The following is a 22,521-nucleotide window of genomic DNA, read 5'->3' on the forward strand; positions in this document are numbered from 1 at the left end:
AATATTGCCTTAGGTATATTCTAAAGCAGGGGTTCTTAAACTTCATTGCCACCTGTCCAACTCTGCCCCAAATGTAGCTAAAATAAAACAGAGACAGATGGTGCACCTAATGAAGATTACTTTTGTCCCTGACCTGGAAAAGGTGAGCAGATGAAGAGAAAATTGAAGGAGCTAACCTATCTCCAAACATACTTTAAAGTTCCTGTGGGAAAGGGACTCTAGAGATAGAAAAACTTCACAAGAATACAAACTTGCTAATCATTTTTGTAGAGGCTTGCCCTTTGCAGAGTTCACAAAAGTAAAATTATAGAATAACCCCAACCTACTTCAGGGTTTGAAGTTTATTTCTCTTTCCACATATGGTGAAATTATGTATAACCTCATCTGCCACCACAACTAGAAATGAATGAATCAGTCAAGTTTGACTCCATTTACTTTCTCAACTTTGCATACTAATTTGCATATTGTGATGTAAATATATGAATTTTTGCAGAAGTGGGAGGGAAAAGTGCAAACACAAACATATTCCAGTTTGTATTCAGGAAATAAGTACATTTCCCCTCTATTTTCAGTAATTGAATCAAATAATGACGATCATGTTTTAAACAATCATCACTGAGCAAGTATCATAACTTTTGCATGACCTGACCTGATCCTTCTGAATCTTTCACTTCAGACATTTTGAAGTTGGTAATACATCGGTGGGTGATACATAGGAATTAATTCTAAAATTAATTTTGGAACAAGCTTTCAGCTTTCATTTGTCTAAGCTCAATCCTTTTCTCAGATAACATTTTGAGGAACCCATTTCTTGTTATTTATCTCAATTTTTGTCCAACTAGAGCAATAATACGAAGGAAGGAAGGAAGGAAGAAAAAGAGAGAAATAAAGAAAAGAAAGAGAAAAGAAAGGAAAAGAAATTGAGGGTGGAGATCTGCACTTTAATAATAAATTATCATAAATAAATTATGATAATACATACATACACACACACACCAAAATGTTAGGACAGTGCTGAATGTGTATACCTGGAAAAATGTTAATGTCTTTTTTAAGTGAGTAAAGCAATTTATGCCTGAGGTGTCTGTTGAATTACACATGACAGAAATTTACTGAAATTTGTATGTTTAAAATCTTAATTTCATAGATAAATGACAAGCCTTCCCATTCAGAACTATTTTGGTGCTCCTTTTAATATGCTAATTTTAAAAAGCTGTTGAGAATTCCCTGGATGTCAGCAGATTTTACCATGAATCATATTATACTAAAAGTAAAAAGATAATGGAATCACTAGAGTTTCCTTTTACACAATTCAAAATGATATTTTTATAGGAAGTGTTGCTTTGTTGAATCAGAGTGAAGATAATTCATTTGAACAATGGATATTTGCTTCAGAAGAATAGATGGGTATCTGGGATATTAATTTTTAAATGTTAATCTATGTTGTTTTCAGTTGAGATTGAAGATACAACTTGATGTTTTTATCTAAAGTTAATAATGGTTATGCTTTTTGGAGCAGTGCTGGTTTCAGGATTAATACATTTTTTTTCTAGGCAAACATTTGAATATCTCCATTACACCTTATATTGTCCCAAGCAGTTTTTTCCAACTTACATATGTGACACTTATCTTTGGCACAACTCATTTCATCTGGAAATTCTGGCTAAAAAATCGAGGAAGCTAGTATGAGAGACACTTGAATTTCTCATTTAAACACTCTATTCTTATTGACTTAATTAAATATTAATAGTTAACTTTTGTTCTTTTCCTATTTTAATTTCTACATTTTATCCACTTTTGACTTGTGGTAGAGTAATCGAGAAATATTTTTAAAAAGCACTTAAAGCATATATTTACCTTTAAAGATGGCAACAAGCAGAAATACATCCAATGTTGATAGCAGAATTAAATTTCCCAATAGTCTGGTTTTGGGAATATATTTTGGATGCTTGTATATAGCATGTTTCCTGTTACAATTGTGCATCTATGAAAGTAGGAGTTGTGCATCTGATTGCAGTTTCATGAGGTTTGTTTTCCTCCCTGCAGATGTTGATGAGTGTGCTGCTAAGATGCATTATTGTCATGCCAATACAGTGTGTGTTAATTTGCCTGGATCATATCGCTGCAACTGTGTCCCAGGATATATACGGATTGATGATTTTTCATGTACAGGTAAGATTTTAATGTGATAGCTATCCCCCATGATAACTTAAAAGTTAATGGCAGTGAAATATTGGAAAGAACTAAATATTATTTGTACCTTATGTTAGATAAAAAGAGTAGAGTACAGTAGAGTAGAGTAAAGTAGAATAGAGTAGAATAGAATTCTTTATTGGCCAAGTGTGATAGGCACACAAGGAATTTATCTCCGGTGCATAAGCTTACAGTGTACATACTTTATAAATAGCAAGTAATATGCATATATCATAAATCATAGTTACTATCATCAATCATACTTCCCTGAATGTAGAAAAATAACTTGTGTAACAACTGGGTAACATGCAGAAACCCATTTATTAAAACTCTTATATGTAAGGATTTTGCAAATTTTATATATAGTTTTATTAATAATATTTATTAGAAAGTTGCAGCATTAAGAAGGCACTAATGTGGAAATGTAGTTATTTATATAACCTGATCTATAGTAATGAAATACAGTTTGCATTCATGTATAAATAAAGATAGAAATATAAAATTTACTATTATATTTTGAGATTTACATGTTATTATTGTGTGTACTAGATATTTGTGTTTTATGAAATTTGTAGAATATTGGAAAATGCAGAATTAATATTCACATAAATATGTATTTTGTCACTTCTATTGAGAAAATTATTTAGGATATTATTTTCTATTTAGAAAATTATTTTCTATTCAGAAAAAAATATATTTTAAATGTGTCTCAAAATTACGGAAATGAATTAAAAGCAATAATAAACTATTGCTATTTTACTTAATGTAATTCAAATCATGCTTCATTAGACTGTATGAACAATGTACATTCAAAGGAATTGGTGAACTATGCATTTATATATTAATGTTGTCAGCATATAGTATCAATTATTATGCTATAGTCAGAATGGGTAGAATTTATACCATTGCATTTGAAATATCATAATTCATAGCAATTTGTATGAAAAATGTATAAGATGAAATTAATTCAAAGCAAGACAAAAGGATAGTAAGATTTGTTCAGAATAGTTTAGTTCAAAGAAAAAGAATGGGGATTTTGAAAAAGGCACAAAATATGGGGGATATTTCCCATAACAAGATGATTCCCCAAAGAAGAAATAGTTCTTGTGTGAACTGAATGAAGCAATATCACTTTGGTGTAAAAGCACAGGGAAGTGTGAATAAAGTATCAAGATGGATTGGCCAAACTGATGGTTTAAGCTTGTAGGAAAATATTACATATGTATTGAGACTTGTAGTTCTTTGGAGCCATCACAAACTACAAGGTGTTGTGCAATGGGGTGCCTCTTGATTTTTTGGAACTTAACTAAACTTTTGAGCTGAGTGGGTAGACAGAGAGGTGTGACCAAATGTTTCATTTAGGAAGTAAATCATACAAGTTGCGAACTCTGCTTGTTTTTATGAGTCTAAATAACTGGATAAAAGTAACAAGTAAAATTCTGACATTCAGCGAGTCATTTTTCCTGGAAAAATGAGATTGTTCTCTTAAATGTAAGACTTTGTGAAAGTGTATAATGATTTGTTGGCCTAATGAGGAAGGATGCAAGTCTTATTTTGAGAAGATACCATTTCTAACTACTTACTTACCTACTTGAATAATTGCATATTATTCCTTATCTTCTCTTTCATACTAATTCAGAATGAGGCCTGAAATTATAGCATTGTGGGGATAGATGTCCAGCTTCCCTGATACTACCACTTATTTGACTACCCCACAAATCAATGGGAGACAAAGCCCAAATGTTTGTACTGACCCCAAAGCTCTCTTTGGATGGGATTGAATAAAGAGGAAAACATTAATTGAAGAGTGTTAAATCTAAGTACACAAGAGGCTGCATATCGAAGTGTTCTGGACCAGGAGAGGGGAGACCCAAGTTCTAGTTGCTTCTTATGCAGAAAAGCCAGTTGGGTGACCTTGGGTCACAAGCTCCCTCTCAACCCTAACCAACGCCAGGATCTAGGACAAGTCAGCTGAAAAACAGTTCCCCTAGTCACATCATGTGTTGTGTTGATATTTTTAACTTTTGAGAAACAAGTAGAACCCTGTAATGCCAAGAAAAACAATAACAGCTAAGAAAAAGCCTGTCTCAATGAGTGCCTGACAGCCTTAAAACGATAACCATGGTTAGATGCAAGTAGAGAAAGGGAACAGTGAAGGGAAGGGATGCAAGATGCATTCACGGTCTTCACATTATCCATAATTAGATAATAAATGCATTAATCTCTGACAGGTTTAACTGTTTATTTACAGGTGAATTCTGTTTCTATTTCTGTACACCCTTACATTTTCTTACATTTTTCAATCTAAAACTTTTTTAAAAAAAATACTTTGTTTTGGATGAACTGCATCTGTCTTTGGAGATCAATTTCATAGCTCATCATTCAAGTGTGTTTCAGTGTGCTTTTGTGCTACAGTGAATTGCTTCTAACCTTCATTTCCCCATTGCATCTGTTATGTCAATTGGCTAGATTGTCTTTGGTAGGCAATAAAGAATTCTCCAGATTCTCATATCTATAAAAGGATGAATTTCATACAGACACTGGAACACGTGCAGGCTGACCTGGTGCAATTTTAACAAATGGTCTGTGAAAAAATAAACAGTGATTTGCCAAAGATCTCACTGGAGTACCAAAGATAATCTGAAAAGTATATATAATTGCACTTTTCAGTATAGATTCAATAGCATTAGTAAAAGCCTTTCATGGTTCTGAATACTGGAAAAAGAACAAGAAGTATTCAATATGTATTCCCAGTTCATTTCAATCTGATGCTCCAATAAAACAATGCTAGCTTTGTTAGTTTAAATAATGTCAATTTTCTGCATCTAGAACAGGGAAATGTACGTTATCTAAGATCTTTGATTTTTTTTATTGTTATTGATTACATTTCACCTGGGAATGCAGACAAACTGAAGATGTAAACAAGTGCACAGAGTTTAATTGATGAGCTAAAGTGGATCTAAACTTTGCTCAATCAAACTACTTTTTTGCTCTTCTTTGAAGCAATAAAGCCATCGAAAGGGCTTCTCTATCATCTGCTCCACCTTTTTGTTTAAATTCCCTAGTTCTTTTCTCATAAAATAACTTTCCTCATTTCTGCAAATATGCCAGCTGTTGATTATTGATCCTTGTGAAAATTACAAAGATGTCCTACTGATCTTTCCTGCAGAATTTCACTAGTCAGGAAGAGCTAACATCTCAACTGCAGGAGGCAGAGATGATGTTACCTGTTTCTTAGAACTAATAGATTCAAATGATTGCAGGAACTGGGTATGTCTAGCTTAATGAAAAGAAGGATTGGGGAGACATGATAGCAGTGTTTGAATATCTCAGGGGTTGCCACAAAGAAGAGGGAGTCAAACTATTCTCCAAAGTACCTGAGGGTAGGACAAGAAGCAATGGGTAGAAACTAATCAAGGAGAGAAGCAACCTAGAACTAAGAAGAAATTTCCTGACAGTTAGAACAATTAATCAGTGGAACAACTTGCCTCCAGAAGTTGTGAATGTTCCAACACTGGAAGTTTTTAAGAAGATGTTGAATAACCATTTGTCTGAAGTGGTGTAGGGTTTCCTGCTTAGGCAGAAGGTTGAACCAGAAGACCTCCAAGGTCCCTTCCAACTCTGTTATTCTATTCTATCCCAAATAACTTCAGAAGATGGAGCTTCTATTACCTCCAGTAGACTTGACCAGCCAAGCACATAAATACACTTTGATTGTAGACATCTCCAGCATTGGTTTGAACTGGATTTAGAACGTCTCAATTGATAAGTTGAGCACTCAATGGATTTTTGTTCATATTATAGGAGAATTGCTAAAAAAATCATTTAAGTCAGGGATCAGTACAGAATTCAGCTGAAGCACAAATGTATTTGTTATGGTGCCAGAGATAAGAAGCATGGCTAAAGACAAAGGGCATATAACCCCTGGTTATATAATTTTGCAAATCAAGTATACATGTAGTTGGTACAGCAACAGAATTATTTAGATATATATATATATATAAATATGGTGTAATATATTAAGGAAGTAAATGAGAGTAGAACTATGAAAAAGTGAGGCAGAATTCTATAGACCTGTGATGGCGAACCAATGGCACACGTGCCCAAAGTGGCACATGAAGCCATTTTGCCTGGCATGCACGGTGTCACCCATTCCTCTTCTGGGTTTCTGGCATGCAAGCGTCAGCTGTGCGGCAGTGCCAGAAACTGGAAGAGCTGGTTTTCCATTTTCCGGTGTGAGCATGCGCGCTGGCCAGCAGATCGTCCCATGTGCATGTGCAGCAGTAACCAGAAGGCTTCCTGCCCAGCATGCATGCATGCAACGGAAACCAGGTTCATTTTCCAGCAAGCAGCTTCTCTTCCAGATTGTGGCTCAGACAAGTACACTAGTTTCACTGCCGAAAAGGTTCACCATCACTGCTATTAATAGACTGCTATTAATGCTAGTTTTGAGAGGCAGCATTAATGAACAAATCTTCTTTGAAGATTTTGTTTTAAAAATGTTCTGATTTCTTGAACCTCTCCATATATATCAGCATTCCTTGGCTTCTCTAAACCTTTTATGGCTGAGCTGACAATTTCTCTTTTTTTTGAGAAAATGTTTTTTTTCCCCCAAGCGAATTATATATCTGCCTAATTTGAAGCCATATTTTCTTCTTCAGTATCCATCTTCTTTTTCTTCTGTTTACTGTGCCTTAATTCAGGGCAACTTTGTTTGTAATTGGGAGTTTATTTAGAAGAGTTAAATAGAAATTTACCAAGGGAAACACTTTGGTAAAAAAAGTTCTTTAAAAGATAGCCCATGGTGTGTCACAAAATTAGATTTGTAGCAAGATGTGGATATATTATAGAAGTAAATTGTGTATTTGGGAAAGCAGAGTTCATCCCACAGCAGCGAAAAATCAATGATGTTTGTAAATAATACAGATATAATAAGCCACTACTTGTTTGATATATTGAGAACAAAGCATTGTAAAAAAAAAATTCTCTATTGTACATTATTGTTAAAATTGTCTTTTTAGTTAGAGGAACTGTTTCTCAGTAAGAGGAAGATCACTGTGTGAAAAAAAATGATCTATTGCTTGTTTAAGCATCTGTATAAATGCATGAGTTCATTATCAATACTGTTCTCCATATTGTTTCAGGCTTCACTACGGATTAAATATAGGGTATGATAAAATTGGTTCCTTCCAAATATTTTGGATTTCAGCAGCCATAAACCTTAGTAAGCTGAAGTAATAATACACGGCTGTGAAAATTGTAATTCAAAATATTTCAAGGACATGAGGTTAACTGTCCTAAACTTTATCATATACTACACTTCTAATATATTCAGTATATTATATATGAGACCACTGATGCATTATGACAGGAGAATGAAAGTCATCTTCCTATAATGCTTTTTGGGAGGAGTTAATAGTGCACAAATGCATTTTCTTTTTACAATACTGTGTAGAAGGTAAAAATATTGTAAGAAAGAGTTTTATTCCTTTGTTCATCTTTGTAGAACCAACATTTATAGTTTTAGGTTTTTAAAATACTAGTGTACAATACATTCATGGACTAAAGGTTTCTGGACCATTTGAATATTCATTTTGTAATATTAGCCTTTGAGATTTGAGTATGTTTGCATGTATAAAGGAATGCATTTGAAACCTGGTGCAGCCATAGATTTGTGTTTTATTTCCTAAAAAGAATGTGTTCAGGAAGGCATAAATATCCCTTTACTCCTTAAAAAGAAGAGGTACCATAAAGCTCTAACTGCATGGAGCTTCAAGTACAATTCTTTTCAGAATAGTTGGTCTTTATTTGTAGCAGAATTAATAGGACTATGATCAGTGGTGGCATTCAAAAAAATACTGGTTCTGTGGGCGTGACTTGATGGGCATTGCATGTCTTGGTGGGTGTGGCTTGGTGGGCATGGTAGGAGAAGGATATTGTAAAATCTCCATTCCAACCCCACTCCAGGGGAAGGTTATTGCAAAATCTCCATTTCCTCCCAATCAGCTGGGACTCAGGAGGCAGAGAATAGATGGGGACAGGGACAGTCAGTGGTGGTATTTACCAGTTCTCTGACCTACTCAAAATTTCCGCTACTGGTTCTCCAGAACTGGTCAGAACCTGCTGAATACCACCTCTGACTATGATACATAATTAGACATGTTTGTTCAATACTCAGAGGAAGGAAGGAAGGGTATTTATGTACAGTTGAAAGAAAGAACACATCCCTACACAAAATGTAAGTGTGCTGGTTGTTCCAGAAAGGAAGGAAGGAAGGAACCACATTTGTTCTACCTGTTGTGATTATATTGGTTTTCTTTATATTTAATTTTGTTCCCATTTCTTTTTATGGTTCTTGTTAAGTAATTAAGCTCCCCGTTAGAAGAGCAAGTATGCAGAGAAGCGTAATGAGAGTGATATGGAATAACACACACAAACCAGCATACAGAGACACTGAACAGTATACAAATATAGTCGTTTACTATGTAGAAATATAGAGATATTCAGAGTCCAGTTATCAGTCCAAGTCATACACGGTTCAGTAATTCAGTTATCAATATGCTCAGTTTAACACACAACACAGCTAAACAGTAGCAAACCACAATACCTCAAAATACACCAACCAGCTTCTAACAAAACAGAGAGCTAACAGCCATTCTGGCTCCCTTTTATAGCTGCTTGAGGTAACAAGCCAATTAAATTTCTCTAACATTTAAAGTAACAGTAAAGTAATCATAGCTTATATACATTGCCAAGCCAAGCCTAAGGTTACATCCCTAACAGTTCTCTTTGGCTTTTTTGCTATCAGAATAGGGTCACCAATGCAGCAAATGGTTTTAATGTTTATTTATTCAATTTGAAGCCATGCTCATCTTCTTGTAAACCAGCTTCCATTAATATGCATTCTGCATATAAATTGAACAAATAAGGGGAGAGTATGCAACCTTGTCACACTCATTGCCAACCTGGAGCAGTATATTTCTCCTACTTCTGTCTGTACTGTGTCTTCCTGTGTCTTCCTGACCTGAGGACAATGAGATGAACAGGGAGTTACATTTTTTTCCTTAATTTTAAGCGATTTTATTGAATTTTTAAAATTCAATCATTTTTATTAATAAAATTAGAGAATGAGATTAAAATAAAAGAGATACAAAAAAGGGAAAGATAAAATAAAAGCTATGAGATAGAAAAAAAAGAAAATGAAAGAAAAAGAAATTAAAAAGTGCTTTTCCACAGCAGTTACAAATAGACTTAATATCATCATCCTACTTTGAAATTACATTGCATAGATCACTTCTTCCCATATCCAACCCTTTTCAATGGGCAAATCCAATAGTCATTAACTCAGTTTTATTCATTTTAAAGAAATATCCAGAAATAGTTTCCAGTATTTTGTAAACATACTTATTCTCCTATTGCTGATGAAATAAGTCAATTTTACATTATTTTGTCTTGTCTATGCAGTATTCTGACATTATTCATCCTTAACTTGATTCCCATTTTTTAGCACATTCCACAGCATTACATGATCCGTACAATCAAAAGCTTTTCTGTGGTCTGTGTTATAATTTCTTTTTGATATTATTTGGCTTTCTCAATTATCCAGTGAGCATCAGCAGTAATGTTTCACGTTTCTCAGCCTTTGCTAAAGTCAGCTTGAATATCTGGCATCCCTTTTACCATTTAGGTCTCTATCTGCATTGGAGGGTCCTAACCATTATTTTTCTAGCATGTGAAATTAAGAAAACTGTACTATAGTTTCCACATTCTAGCAAGTCTCCTTTTTTGAGTAATGGAATATAGATGTAGACCCCTTTCAATCAGTTGAGCATTTTGTCATTTTTCAGTTTTGTTGGCATAGTTTGGTTAGAACCAGTGACGTGCAGTGAGGTTTACGGCTGGTGAGGCACCGACACAGTGGTGGGTTTCAATTTTTTTTAGACTTGTGGACTTCAACTCCCAGAACTCCACAGCCAGGCATGCTCAGTTCCGATTTAAAGCGACAGCATTTGTTTTTCCCCTTTGCAAAAGAAGTTTCCTTCTTTCTTTTTTTTCTTCTCCCTTCTCCTCCTTCCTCCCTCTCTCCCTCCCTCCCCCCTCTCTCAAACACACACACACAACACACACACACACACACACACACACACAAGTTGGATTGGACTATCTCTCCTACCTCCTTCCCTCTCTCTCACTCTCTCTCTCTCTCTCAAACAAACACACACACACACACACACACACACACACACACACACACACACACAAAGTTGGACTTGAGGGAAGAGCACCAGCGAGGAGACCACAGGAGGAGGCAGGAAGCCAGTCAAAGAGCCATACTGGAGCATACACACTTTCCCCCAGTCCTGGAAGGATCCAGCCCAGCATCACTGATTACAGGTTTGAAAAGGCAACATGTCTCTGCCTGCAATCAAACTACACTTGGGGAGAGAGAGCATAAGCGAGCCAGAGTCCTTCCCTCCAGCTTTTGCCCCAAGCCCAGCACCAGGAGGATGATGTTTGAATTCCTCCCACTCCCTCCGACCCACATGTACCTTTTCCAGCTGTTTCAGAGAGGATTTCAACTCTGCTCTTGCCTCGGGGCCTCTGAAGAAGCCCCGCCCAAACGAGCGCCCTCTACTATGAGGCAGAAGAACTGTGTGCCTCACCTATGTCAGGAATTTTTAGGCTTTAAACTTTTGCTTAACTCTGCTTGAGTGATCATAAAACGGCTAAAGTCAGACTAGATGAGGCATGTAATTCTCCTGCCTTATAGTTGAGAATGCTTTTTAGAGGCTTTTTTAAACAGTTAAGCAGAGTCATCTACAATGAGGCAGCAATTAGCTCAGCCTGACCTCAGCTCTTGCCTTTTTCCTTTTACATTTTTTTTTTCTTTTCATGATGACAGTAGTGAGGCTGTGCCTCCCCTGCCTCACCTGACTGCATGATTAGAACCTTGATTTAATAGTCTATTGCTAAGCATATTTCAGTGGGTATTTCATCAGTTTCTGTAGCTTTCTGATTTGACAATGAATGGACTATTAATATGGGCACCGTTTAATAATACAGGCTCTTGAAGTGGGGAATATCTTCTAAGGTATCTTGGATGTTGATAGCTATCCTGTATAGTAGTTTAATACACTCCTTGCATCTTCTTTGATCTCTTTTGAATTAGTTACTATCTGTTCATTAGGGTCTGGATGGGGGACAACAGACTCAAACTCAACCCCTCCAAGATCGAGTGGCTGTGGTTGCCGGCACCTCGGTTCAGCCAGCTGACTCCATCGCTGGCCATAGGGGGCGAACAGTTGTCCCCTGTGGAGCGGGCGCGCAATTTGGGTGTCCTCCTTGATGCCCGGCTGTCAATGGAGGACCATGTGGCAGCCGTGGCAAGGGGGGCATTCCACCAGGTTCGCCTGGTGCGCCAATTGCGCCCCCTACTGGACCGGAGTGCCTTGCGCACGGTCACTCATGCGCTGGTGACGTCTCGCCTGGACTACTGCAACGCCCTCTACATGGGGCTTCCCTTGGGACGCGTCCGGAGACTGCAGCTAGTTCAGAACGCAGCCGCGCGGGTTATTATGGGAAGTACCCGTTACTCCCACGTAACACCTCTCCTGCGCGAGCTGCACTGGCTACCTGTAGCCTTTCGGGTGCGTTTCAAGGTATTGATCACCATCTTTAAAGCGCTCCATGGCGGAGGACCTAGTTATCTGCAGGATCGCATCCTACCACACACGTCCCTGCGACCTATCCGCTCACACAGGGAGGGCCTTCTCCTGGTGCCGTCCGCTAGGCAATGCCAGCGGGCGACACCTAGGAGTAGATCCTTCTCTGTGATGGGCCCAACCCTCTGGAATGACCTCCCCCCCGACATTAGAACCACTACTGACCTCCGCTCCTTCCGACAGAAACTGAAGACACACCTGTTCCGACTGGCTGGTTTGGCATAATTTACAACGTCTACCCGCCCCTGGCATATACTTTTTACTGGCTTTTAGAGGGATAGTGTATAAATTGTATGATATTTTAAATTTTATATTGTTTATTTATTAGCTGTACAGTTTTGGTCTATTTTATCCTCCTCCTATGCATACATGTATTTTATTTGGTGTTTTTTAATACGGACTGTACACCGCCCCGAGTCCCTTTCGGGAGAGGGGGCGGTATATAAGTGCTAATAATAAATAAATAAATAATCCTTAGCATACCAATTCAAAGCACAAATCTCCTTCTGAATTCTGAGATCTTTTGAAAGACTTTTCATGTTTTTCCATTAATTCTACCCATAGTTTTCCACAACCGTGTGAGATGGTTTCAGGATGGTGACACATATGTGCTGATATCATGTCATAAACTTTTCTTTACTTACTGACACAAGTGCAGAAAAGAATGGGTTTAATATCCTGTTCACATATGTTATATCACTTTCCTCCATCTCCTGTGGGGACAGTTGTGGACATACCTCTGTGGAGTTAACTTCTGGTTTGTTGGTCTGCGCTTATATCTAGGTGGCTACCTATTGCTAGTAAGTAGTCGCTAGAGTATTTTGGATAAAAATGGTATTAAATGTAATTGCTAACAGGAAAATATGACATTAATTTATTCAATTGACTTTAATATAGCTTCCCAGTTCAACAGTCTCTGGGCAGCTTTCAAAAATCCAATACCAGATAAAACTATTCAAAACATATAATAACAGCCCAAAACAGCCTGGATTAAAATAGACAATAAAACAGCACAGGAGTTTCCCCGGCCCTCACCCAAAACCTAACCAAACCAAACCAAACAAAAATATATTAAGCTGCTGCTTGGAACCCCAGCAGTGAAATCATCCATATCTCTGGAGAGAAAGTCTCCAGAGGATGGGAGCAATGACAGAGTAAGTATGTTTCCTAGGTGCCAACAGGTGACTAGAAGGGACATGAACCAAACCCATTCTTCCCAAACATAATGGATGGGCAGAATCAATGGGAGAAAGGTAATCTGTCACGAAACAATTCAGTCCCTGAATAGTTTTGAAGATAACAATCAATGCCTTAAATTGCACCAACTTGCAACCAATGCAGCCAGTAAAGTAATGGTAATAGCTGGGCACAGTAAGTAGTGCCCATTACTGTTTCCACTGCTGCATTTTGAACCAGCTGTAACTTTCAGGAGATCTGCAAGGACATGTCCATATAGCTCAATTTAAGTAATCCAGTCATGAGGCAACCAAGACATCCAGAAGGGCTCCCAAGTTGTTCACAAATCTCCAAAAGCACAACCTCATCCAAGACCAACAGTGACTGCAATGGGGGAGGGGAAGAGCAGCCATAGGTACTCAGTCTTGTCACGATTGACCCAAAGTCTGTTCTTCCCCATCCAGGCCCTCCAAATATTGGTCACTCTCAACAGATTCATTTGTGCAGCCTGAGAGAATTATCGCATACCAAAGATACAAAACCCTGAAACTGCAGATGCCTCACCAGAAGTTATATGGAATTATTAAATAGGATAGGGGGAAGCATTAAATCCTGATCATCAGCAAATGAGCATGATTTTTTTCCATCCCAACAAGAACACCTGGAATTAACCACTGAAGAAGAGGGTGAACTATTGTAACATGATGCCTCCCACTTCTAAGCCCCACAAAAAGAATGTCATAGTCAAAAGTATTGAAAGCTACTGATAGATCAAGGACCCTAGGGATAGATACACTACCCTAAATCTAGCTCTGAGACTGATCTTCATTGATGCTAGCTACTGCTAGAAGTAGTAAGTGGTTTTAACTAGAAGCTGTAAGTAGCAATTAACAGTATAACAGGCTTAGTATTAAGTAAATTGCCTGCAGTTCTGAACAAAGGAAGCCAACCCTAGTAATTGCAACCTATAACAATATTATAAAGTCCATCTTGTTAATTTGCAGGGAATAAGTATTAAACAATATTGCATATTTGTCGTTAATGATAGCCATTTGTTTGTAGTCTACCCAAATACCATATTATTGATGTGTTATTTTTGCAGCTCTGTTTTGTTTGCTAAAGCTCTATTAGATTTACCAAAAAAACCTCAAACATTTGGAATCTTTTTTTAAGAAGAAAATTCACAATTTGTCCACAATTTTTTGTTAGCTACAATTTATTCTCCATCAGTATGAATATTCAAATGACTTTATTTCTGCTTCAGTAAAATGCTGTATATACATTTCCCATACAATGAAACAAGGAAATCTATAGCTCTACTCTTCTGTTTGCCCACTCTGTGATGTGATGGTTGTTATATTTATCCATCTTGAAATCAAGGTAATATTTTGATGTATTCAAGTCGATCATAGTTTGTAAGTTTATTTGGAGGCAGGGCACGATCGTAATAAAAAACAATCGAGCAAGCATGGATGTGAGGAAGGAAAGGAAATGGTGAAGTGTTATATCCAGGACATAATGAATATGGACGATGGTATCACACTTATTTGGAACAGAACACTAGTTCTTTTCGATAGACTGCGATGACAGATAGCTTTCTTTAGCTTGAATGTAAGTAGAAAAGGCAGATCCAGCTCAAGTTTCCTAGCTAGCTGGCAGACTCAAATGAACCAGAACACAATATGAAATCAGCCACATTATGCTAAGGACAGCTGTGGGATGTGTTGTCAGGCATTTGGGGACATTGTTGTCATGCAGCTCAGTCTTTATCATAGTTGATGGGCAGGTTTTCCAGCTTGGAAAGAAGCTGAATGAAGGGGAAAAAAACTCCCAACAGTTCATTTTTACGAACTGAGAAAAGATGTTTATCGCAGATACCCAATCTTGGGAAATAATAGCAGAGAAACACAGGGCTTGGGAATTCATTTTTATTTGGAATTGCAGGTGATCAAAAGAACATAGCTAGATATTCCTTTTTATGTTTGTTTGTTTGTTCTTTCATTTCTTTTTTTTTGGTAAAGAATGTGAAGACTTGACATTTACACTGGAGGAAAGGTGTAATTATTGTGTCTCATAGATTATTTATATCATTGATGATTGACATATTGGTACTTTAGATGTAATTTTTATCCCACTTTTCTATTGTTTTATGATAAAGAAATGTGACTTCTGTGAAAAAAGTATCATTTTATAGGATTTTTATTAAAAGTATAATTAAATGATAAAAACTAATGCAACAGAAAAAAAATAGAAAATGTAGAAAAGGAAAATAATAGAGAATAAAAAAAAATAAGAATATAGTAAAGAAAAAGAAATGTATAAAGAAATAGTTTCCCCCTTCATCACAAATAAGCAATTTTAATAGCTTGTCACCTTCTTTTAAAATGCAATAAAATCCCATATCCTATCTTTCCTCTATAAACAAATACTTAAAGGTTTTTCATTAAGTCCTGATCTGCAAAAATCCATTAAGGATTACTAAAGATGACTCCTCTCCTCCCCTCCCCTCCCCTCCCTCATCTCCTCTTTCCCTTTCTCTCCCCTTTTTCCCCTCCCCTCCACTCTTTCTCCTCTCCCCTCCCCTCCCTCCTCTCCCTCCCCTCTGTCCCTTTCTCTCCCCTTTTTCCCCTCCCCTCTTTCTCCTCTCCCCTCCCGTCCCTCTCTTCTCCTCCCCTCTCCTCTCTTTATTGGCAATGGAATATCAATAATTAAATTACTGATTCCAGTGATATATTTCTTAACATCTTTTTATTGAACTGATATGAGAGCTATAAGAAGAAGGATATGTAGTTTTTGCTTGTGTGTCGACTTGAATTTTTATTGTGCATTTCTGACTTAGGAATGACATAAAGTGATTTTAGAGATTTAAAAAGGGATTTGATTTTAGTCACACACTGTTTTATTTTGTGGCAATGCAATTCCCATTATATACTGAGCTTTTCAGCAACATAGTTTGCCTTATGAATATTTCTGCTGGTGCCAGGCATTATATTCCTTATTACAAAGAGCCACAGAACTGGATAACATTGGATTTGTTTGAAGAGAGAGCTAGAGGTTGTTTCCATGTTTTCTACTTTCTGTGGGAATTTCTTTTAAAGATTCATGATATAAACACCTTGCACATTTGCTACTTGTAATTACCTAATTGTGATTTTTCTTAATGTTTGTTGATGTAAAAATTTTCAAACTTTTCTCCCCCAATCATTTGTTTCTATTTGACACATGTTGCGGTTTATTTCAGCTACCATGCATATAAGCCAAAAAGTTCATTTATTCATTCACTTGGTTTTCTTGTTTGCAAATACACATCTATGGGCCAACAATTTTATTTTGTCTGGTTTGACATTTCTAAATTCCTGAAAAAGTGAGTTTTCCCTGTCTTTGGCATGGATTGCATCTTTGCTAGTCAGATAGAGCTATTAAATACATGAATGTGTATATTTTATGAGCTTCTTAATAGTTATATTATTGTATGAATTTTGCCTTGTCGACTTTTGTTTTTACATATTTGCTATATCATAGGTCATTCAGGAGTTTTCAAATTTTTTCAAGATGTACAACCTTTTAGTTAAAAAAAAAAGCAATTTACAGGGACCCCATATCAAGAGGCAAAGCCATGTGGTAGAAACTTGGCTGTTGTCAAGTGAACTCTCTCTTCTTTGGGCCATCAAGTGCCCATGGAATTCTAGAATCCTACAGATTACAGCTTGAAAAACCTGGGATAGACCAGTGAAGTTGCAAGCCTTGAAACCACATACACGAATTGATGCAAGAGAGGTGGATTCAGCCTGGTTCGATCTGGTTTGGCAGAACCGGTAGTGGAATTGTGGAATTGTGGCCTTGGTTGCAGAACCGGCAGCAACCCAGGCTGGCCACACCCCCGAACCGGTTCCCTGATCTCTTATGCCATTGCTGGCATGTTTCTTTACATGTGCAGAATAATATTTAGTCAACTGTGCATGCGCCAGCAACGTGCGGTCGACGCACATGCAAGCGAAGCGACCAGCGCATGCAATGTGCACATGCAGTGAACCAGTACCAACTAGTATAGGGACCCACCCCTGTTGCAAGATAAATTTCTTGCCATAGTTTTACTGAGTGGCTTGATGAGCTATGTTTTAATTACCAATTGAACTTTCCAACAGTTATGTTCTCCTAAACCCCAAATCAAGGTGGAATGTTAATAATGAAATATTCCCTTCAGCAGAGGACATTTTTACTAGCATGTGCCTCAATTAATGAAAGTTCTTCCTCCTTACTTTTTGTGTTTACAGTAGCAATGTAGCCACTAAACAATGCAGTCACTAAAAGGAAAATCATGACCACAACTGTGTTTACGATTTTACTTTAACTTTACAGTGTGAGAAGGATATGACACCAAACAACTGGGTGAGCCCAAATGGCAGGAAAGCTTTCCGAAACTTGATTCAAGAGGAAGCTGAGTAAATGGTCAAATGTGATAGCTTTTTGTCTTCACTACACTACTCTTTGGAATGCTGATACCAGTGCTGGAATAATTAGCAAGAAGGGAATTAATGTTTATATTTACATTCATTAGAGAGAAAGGGATTACATGAGCCCTGGTGGTCAGTGGTAGGTTGCCAAAAAAAATTATTACCGGTTCATGGCAACTCGTGTGCACCGCACACCGCTTCTACACATGCACAGAAGCTTTTGTGTATGAGCAGACGCATCCAGGAGGGTGGGCGGAGCCTCTTGCTGCTGCTGCTACCGGTTCGCCCTATGTGGGCTGAACCAGGAGCAACCCACCTCTGCTGGAAGTGCAGTGTTTATAATGCAGTATTGCCAACTAACTGTGCCAACGCAGTCTGGAGTTCAGTCCTGACAGAGCTCAAGGTGAACCCAGCCTTCCATCCTTTTGAAGTCAGTAAAATGAGGATCCAGATTGTTGGGGACAATATCCAGACATTGGTAAACCACTCAAAGAGTGCTGTAAAGCACTTTGGCATGACGTATGAGCCTAAATGCTATTGCTATTGCTACAAAAGAATAAGCAGGCACTAATGGGGAATACCCATCAAAATGAATGTACTACTGTTGCTTTGTCTAGCACACTCACAGCTCCAAACCTTAAATCCTTTAGAAGGCAAACTCCCTTTTTTATGACCCCGTAATCCCTTAATTTGGGGTAGAGTTGGGGCAACTGGATGGAGCTAATTGTTTTCTGACCGGATGCATTTAGAAGGCACACAAAAGTCAAATTTATGAAAGTGACTAGATTATCAATTGGCATTAGGGTTTGTTTCATTATTTAGGCCCATTCAGTAGTTTCAGGCAGAGTGGATGCATTCCAGATCCTTTCTATGGCATCTTGTGGAACCTGTTTTATTTTCTGTTGTGGACCCCCCCCACCCCCCCATCCTCTGAACAACATCCTCTTCAGTGACATAGATAGCATCCTTTCTACTGGGGTCCAAAAATCCCTTAAAACTTGGTTTTGTTCCCAAACCTGGAGTTAATTCATTCAGGGAGGAGGCTTTTGTTTGTTTTTAGTACAGACATTATTTTTTCATTTTATTTGTTTTTAATAGTATTTTATAAATTATCAAAAGTCCACTGGAATGAGCAGCTACATTAAATTGTACAATACTACTACTAATAATAATATCAGTAGTAATATGGGCCTTGGGTGTAACCAATTTCGTTGTATTTATTTTGTACAATGACAATAAATACTATAGTATAATACAAAAACATCTTTGTTGTTCTTAGTTGCGAAGTCATGTCTGACCCATCGCGACCCCATGGACAACACTGTCCATGGGGTTTTCATAGCAAAGATACTGGAGTTGGTTGATCCATTTTCCAGTGGATCACATTGTGTCAGAGCCCTCTGCCCCTCCATGACATAGCTTATAACTTCATTGATCTACGCAAGGACCATCACCATGACAAGGCAGTGATCCATGAAGGGGAAAAATTTCTTAAGTACCATTTGAATACCATCAGCATTGAGAAAATCACCATCAATCAATTTGCAAAAGGCTGGTTTACTTGGAATGTCTTACATCTTGTGATGCTACCTTTAACACCATGAAGCAACATCTGCCTATCCAAGATGCTTGGGAAGTATTGAATAGGTGGATAAAATGCCATATACAGTCTATAACAACAATAATAGACTCCCTGCCACATGGTTTGTTGGATAATCAGAAGTTATTTCTAGAGGAGGAGTAGGAATATCAGAAACGTTGTGGAAAGATCAATGGCACAATAGAAGACATAATTACTTGTCAATGGTGATAGACTAGGTGAGGTTTATGTCAAGAGATGACTCTTTTTCAAGGAGAATCACTATTACTGCTACTGTCTGTTATTGCTCTGATTCCTCTGTCAAAAATACTGAACAAATCAGACCGTGGCTATTAAAATTCAAAACATCTGCAAAGCTATGCTACCTCTTCTGCATGAATGATCTGAAGCTGTATGGAAAAACAACATTTGAAATAGAATTTTTACTCAGCACTATCCATATATACAGCCAAGATATTATAAAGAAGTTTGGTTTGTACAAATGTGCCAACCTTATCCTCAACAGGGAAAAGTAAGTAAAATTGAAAGAATCAAGATGTTCTACAGAAATAAGGTCAAGAGTCTGGATGAGAAAGATCACTACAAGCTAACAACATTAAGCACACTGACGTCAAGGAAAAAAGTTAGACGTGAGAGTGAAGAAAATCTTAAAGTCTAAACTCAGTGAAGGAAATACCATCAAGGCAATTAACATCTGGGCAATTCTAGTCATTACTTTGCTTCCCTGAAAATATGACTGGGTCTTATTTTCTTTTGATGCCTGAAAAAATGGCTAAGCCTTCATTTTGGGCGGTCTTATTGACTCACCTCATAGTGGTGACACCAACATCCCTGCCTGCTGCCGGTCCACTTCTGTGTGCCATGTGCACACATCGCCCCTGACCTCCATTTCACTTCCATTTCATCAAAGCCTTTCAGAAAGCTCTATGCAGCTGAGAAACAGACTCTGGATTGATGTACATGGCACCTTCTGGCTTCCATTTTGCCTTCAGATGCCTTCTGGAAAGCCTCCTGTAGCCAATAAAAGAGCTCTGGATCAACTACAAACTCTGACGGTGAAACGGAGTCCAGGGGTGATGTGCGTGTCAATATGAACTGCGTTTATTTTCCCTTGGCTGCAGAGTGATTTCTGGAAGGCTGTGATGGCAAAATGGAGATCAAGGGTGATGTGTGTGAGCAGTGGCAAGTAGTCACAGGAGAAGTGGGCCTGCAAGGCGAGGCAGGTGCCTGAGTTTGTGAGGTCTGTTAAGTAGAGCAGCTCCACCCCCCATCCCCCCCTAGCTTAATTTTTACCTGTGTGCCTCATCCCATCCCCTGTACCCAAGGATGGGTGGGGTGTTAATTAGGGCTAATTTTGGGGTTAGGGCTTAATTTTAGCACATGTGTTCAAAACATGATAGAGCTTCTTTTTGAGGGGTGTCATATTTTCAGGAAAACATGGTAAATACAAAGCTAGAAAAATGGACTGGACTCAAGCAGATCTAAAAGCTCTGATTAGGAAGACCCGACAAAATAATTGACAATAAATCTTGCCATTCTTCCATGCACTGAAGTTTGGAGACTCTACTTACCAAGGAACATAGGTGGACATGGAAAGTTGCAATACACCAGAAAGCTGAAGAAGAAAAAAGGGATTGAAAGATTACCCAAAGGACAATAAAGAAGATTCACTGGAGATATACACTATGAAGACTTACTGTATACCAGAAAGAAAGAAAAACTGGTCTACAAGAAAGATCAAATGAAGTCTAGAAAAGAGACATAGTAAGGTAACATATTAATGGTCAGTACATTTTTTTAAAAAAAATGATAAGAAAAAAGAGATATCAACAAGATTTTGAAAAGCTAAGAGCAGACAAGATAAAGAAAGAGACAGAGAGGCTAATTCTGGCTACACAAGGCCGAACCTTAAGAACATATGTATACAAAGCCAGAATTGAGAAAACAGCAGCAGATAACCAACGCTATCTCTGTAAACAAGCTGAAGAAACAGTGGACCATCTAGTTATATGCTGCAAGGACATCGCACAGACTGACTATAAATAAGAGCATGACAAAGCAGCAATATGTGCAGGAAATGCCGTTTGCCTGCAAGCAAGAACTAGTGAGACCACAAAACAGACAAAGTAATAGAAAACGAAGAAACTAAAGTGTTCTGGGATTTAGAATTCAAATAGATGAGCACCTTCCACATAACACCCTAGACTTAACAATTGACAATGAAGACAAAAATGCCTGAATAGTGGATGTGGCAGTACCTGAAGGCAGCAGAAGAGAAGGGAAAGAACTGGAGAAAATAATAAAATAAAAAAGATCTACGAATATATGTAGCCTGTGGCGAAATAAAACAAAGATAATAGCAATAGTTACATCTGCCTTGGGTACAATCCTAAAACATCTGGGGCACCACTTGAATACCATTGGCATTGACAAAATCATCACCAATCAGCATCTGCTACATAACAGCCCAAACAGTTGATAAGAAAGACAAAAGTCTGAATGGTATTGCAGTACATACAGATGACAGAACCAGAAAAAAAAGTACTGGAGATACAAAGACCTGCACATAGAAGTAGAATGACTATAGAAAAAGAAAGCAAAGACAATAGCAATAGTAATATGTGCCTTGGGTGCAATCCCCAAATAACTGTAACACCACTTGACATAAGCATGGACAAAATCACCATTGGTCAATTGGAAAAGGAAGAGCTTTACTTGGAAGAGCTTACTGTATATTTCGTGATGATACCTTTAATATCATTAACAACAGACATGCTTGAGAGGTAGCTAAAAATGACAAATGCAGTCTAAACTGCTGGCTGACCATGTGACCAACCATAACACCTTGCAGTTCTTATAGGCTTGTCAAGACACATATTGCAATATATGCATTCACTTATGATTGCATCTGCCAAAGGGCCATTGTATTTTTAAAATATTTTTTTAAAAAATAATTAAGTATTTTAAAAAAGAATTGTCTTGGAGAGTAACCGTTGAATGGCATAAAAAGAAACATTAAGCAAAATAAGAGTTAACAAACTTATAGAAAAAAAATCTAGTAACATATTCTGCTCTTCTGTTTATTTCTCAAACCATTGGCCACTGTCTTAATATGCATATTTAATATTAAAGATTATTGCCAGTATCTGTTTATTTCCTTTTTTAAATCTGTCACATATTTATTGCCTAAAAACATTTGCCAAATGTTGAAATTTGCCCTACTGTGTACTATGTAGTTTACATGGGATCCATTCTTTCTTAAATTTGGTTATTTGTTACAGATTTAAATTGTCAATTTTGCCATTGCTGCAAATTTCAGTTTTGATCTTCTAATCTGACATTGTCAGCAAAATTCTTCTTTTCCAATATTGTGCCA

The 22,521-nt window shown here is 37.5% G+C and overlaps 1 protein-coding gene across 3 annotated transcripts in view; it reads left to right on the top strand.

Moving 5' to 3' along the window:
- Positions 1-22,521, top strand: part of NELL1 (neural EGFL like 1) — a 609,773-nt gene that overhangs the window by 390,730 nt on the left and 196,522 nt on the right. For all 3 annotated transcript variants that reach the window (XM_081938833.1, XM_081938832.1, XM_081938834.1), the window contains exon 13: positions 2,047-2,172. In XM_081938833.1, the coding sequence (XP_081794959.1) occupies positions 2,047-2,172 (126 nt within the window). The remainder of the gene's footprint in view (positions 1-2,046; positions 2,173-22,521) is intronic.

This window comes from Natrix helvetica (genome assembly GCF_964273705.1).
Source record: "Natrix helvetica genome assembly, chromosome: 1".
NCBI lineage: Eukaryota > Metazoa > Chordata > Lepidosauria > Squamata > Natricidae > Natrix > Natrix helvetica.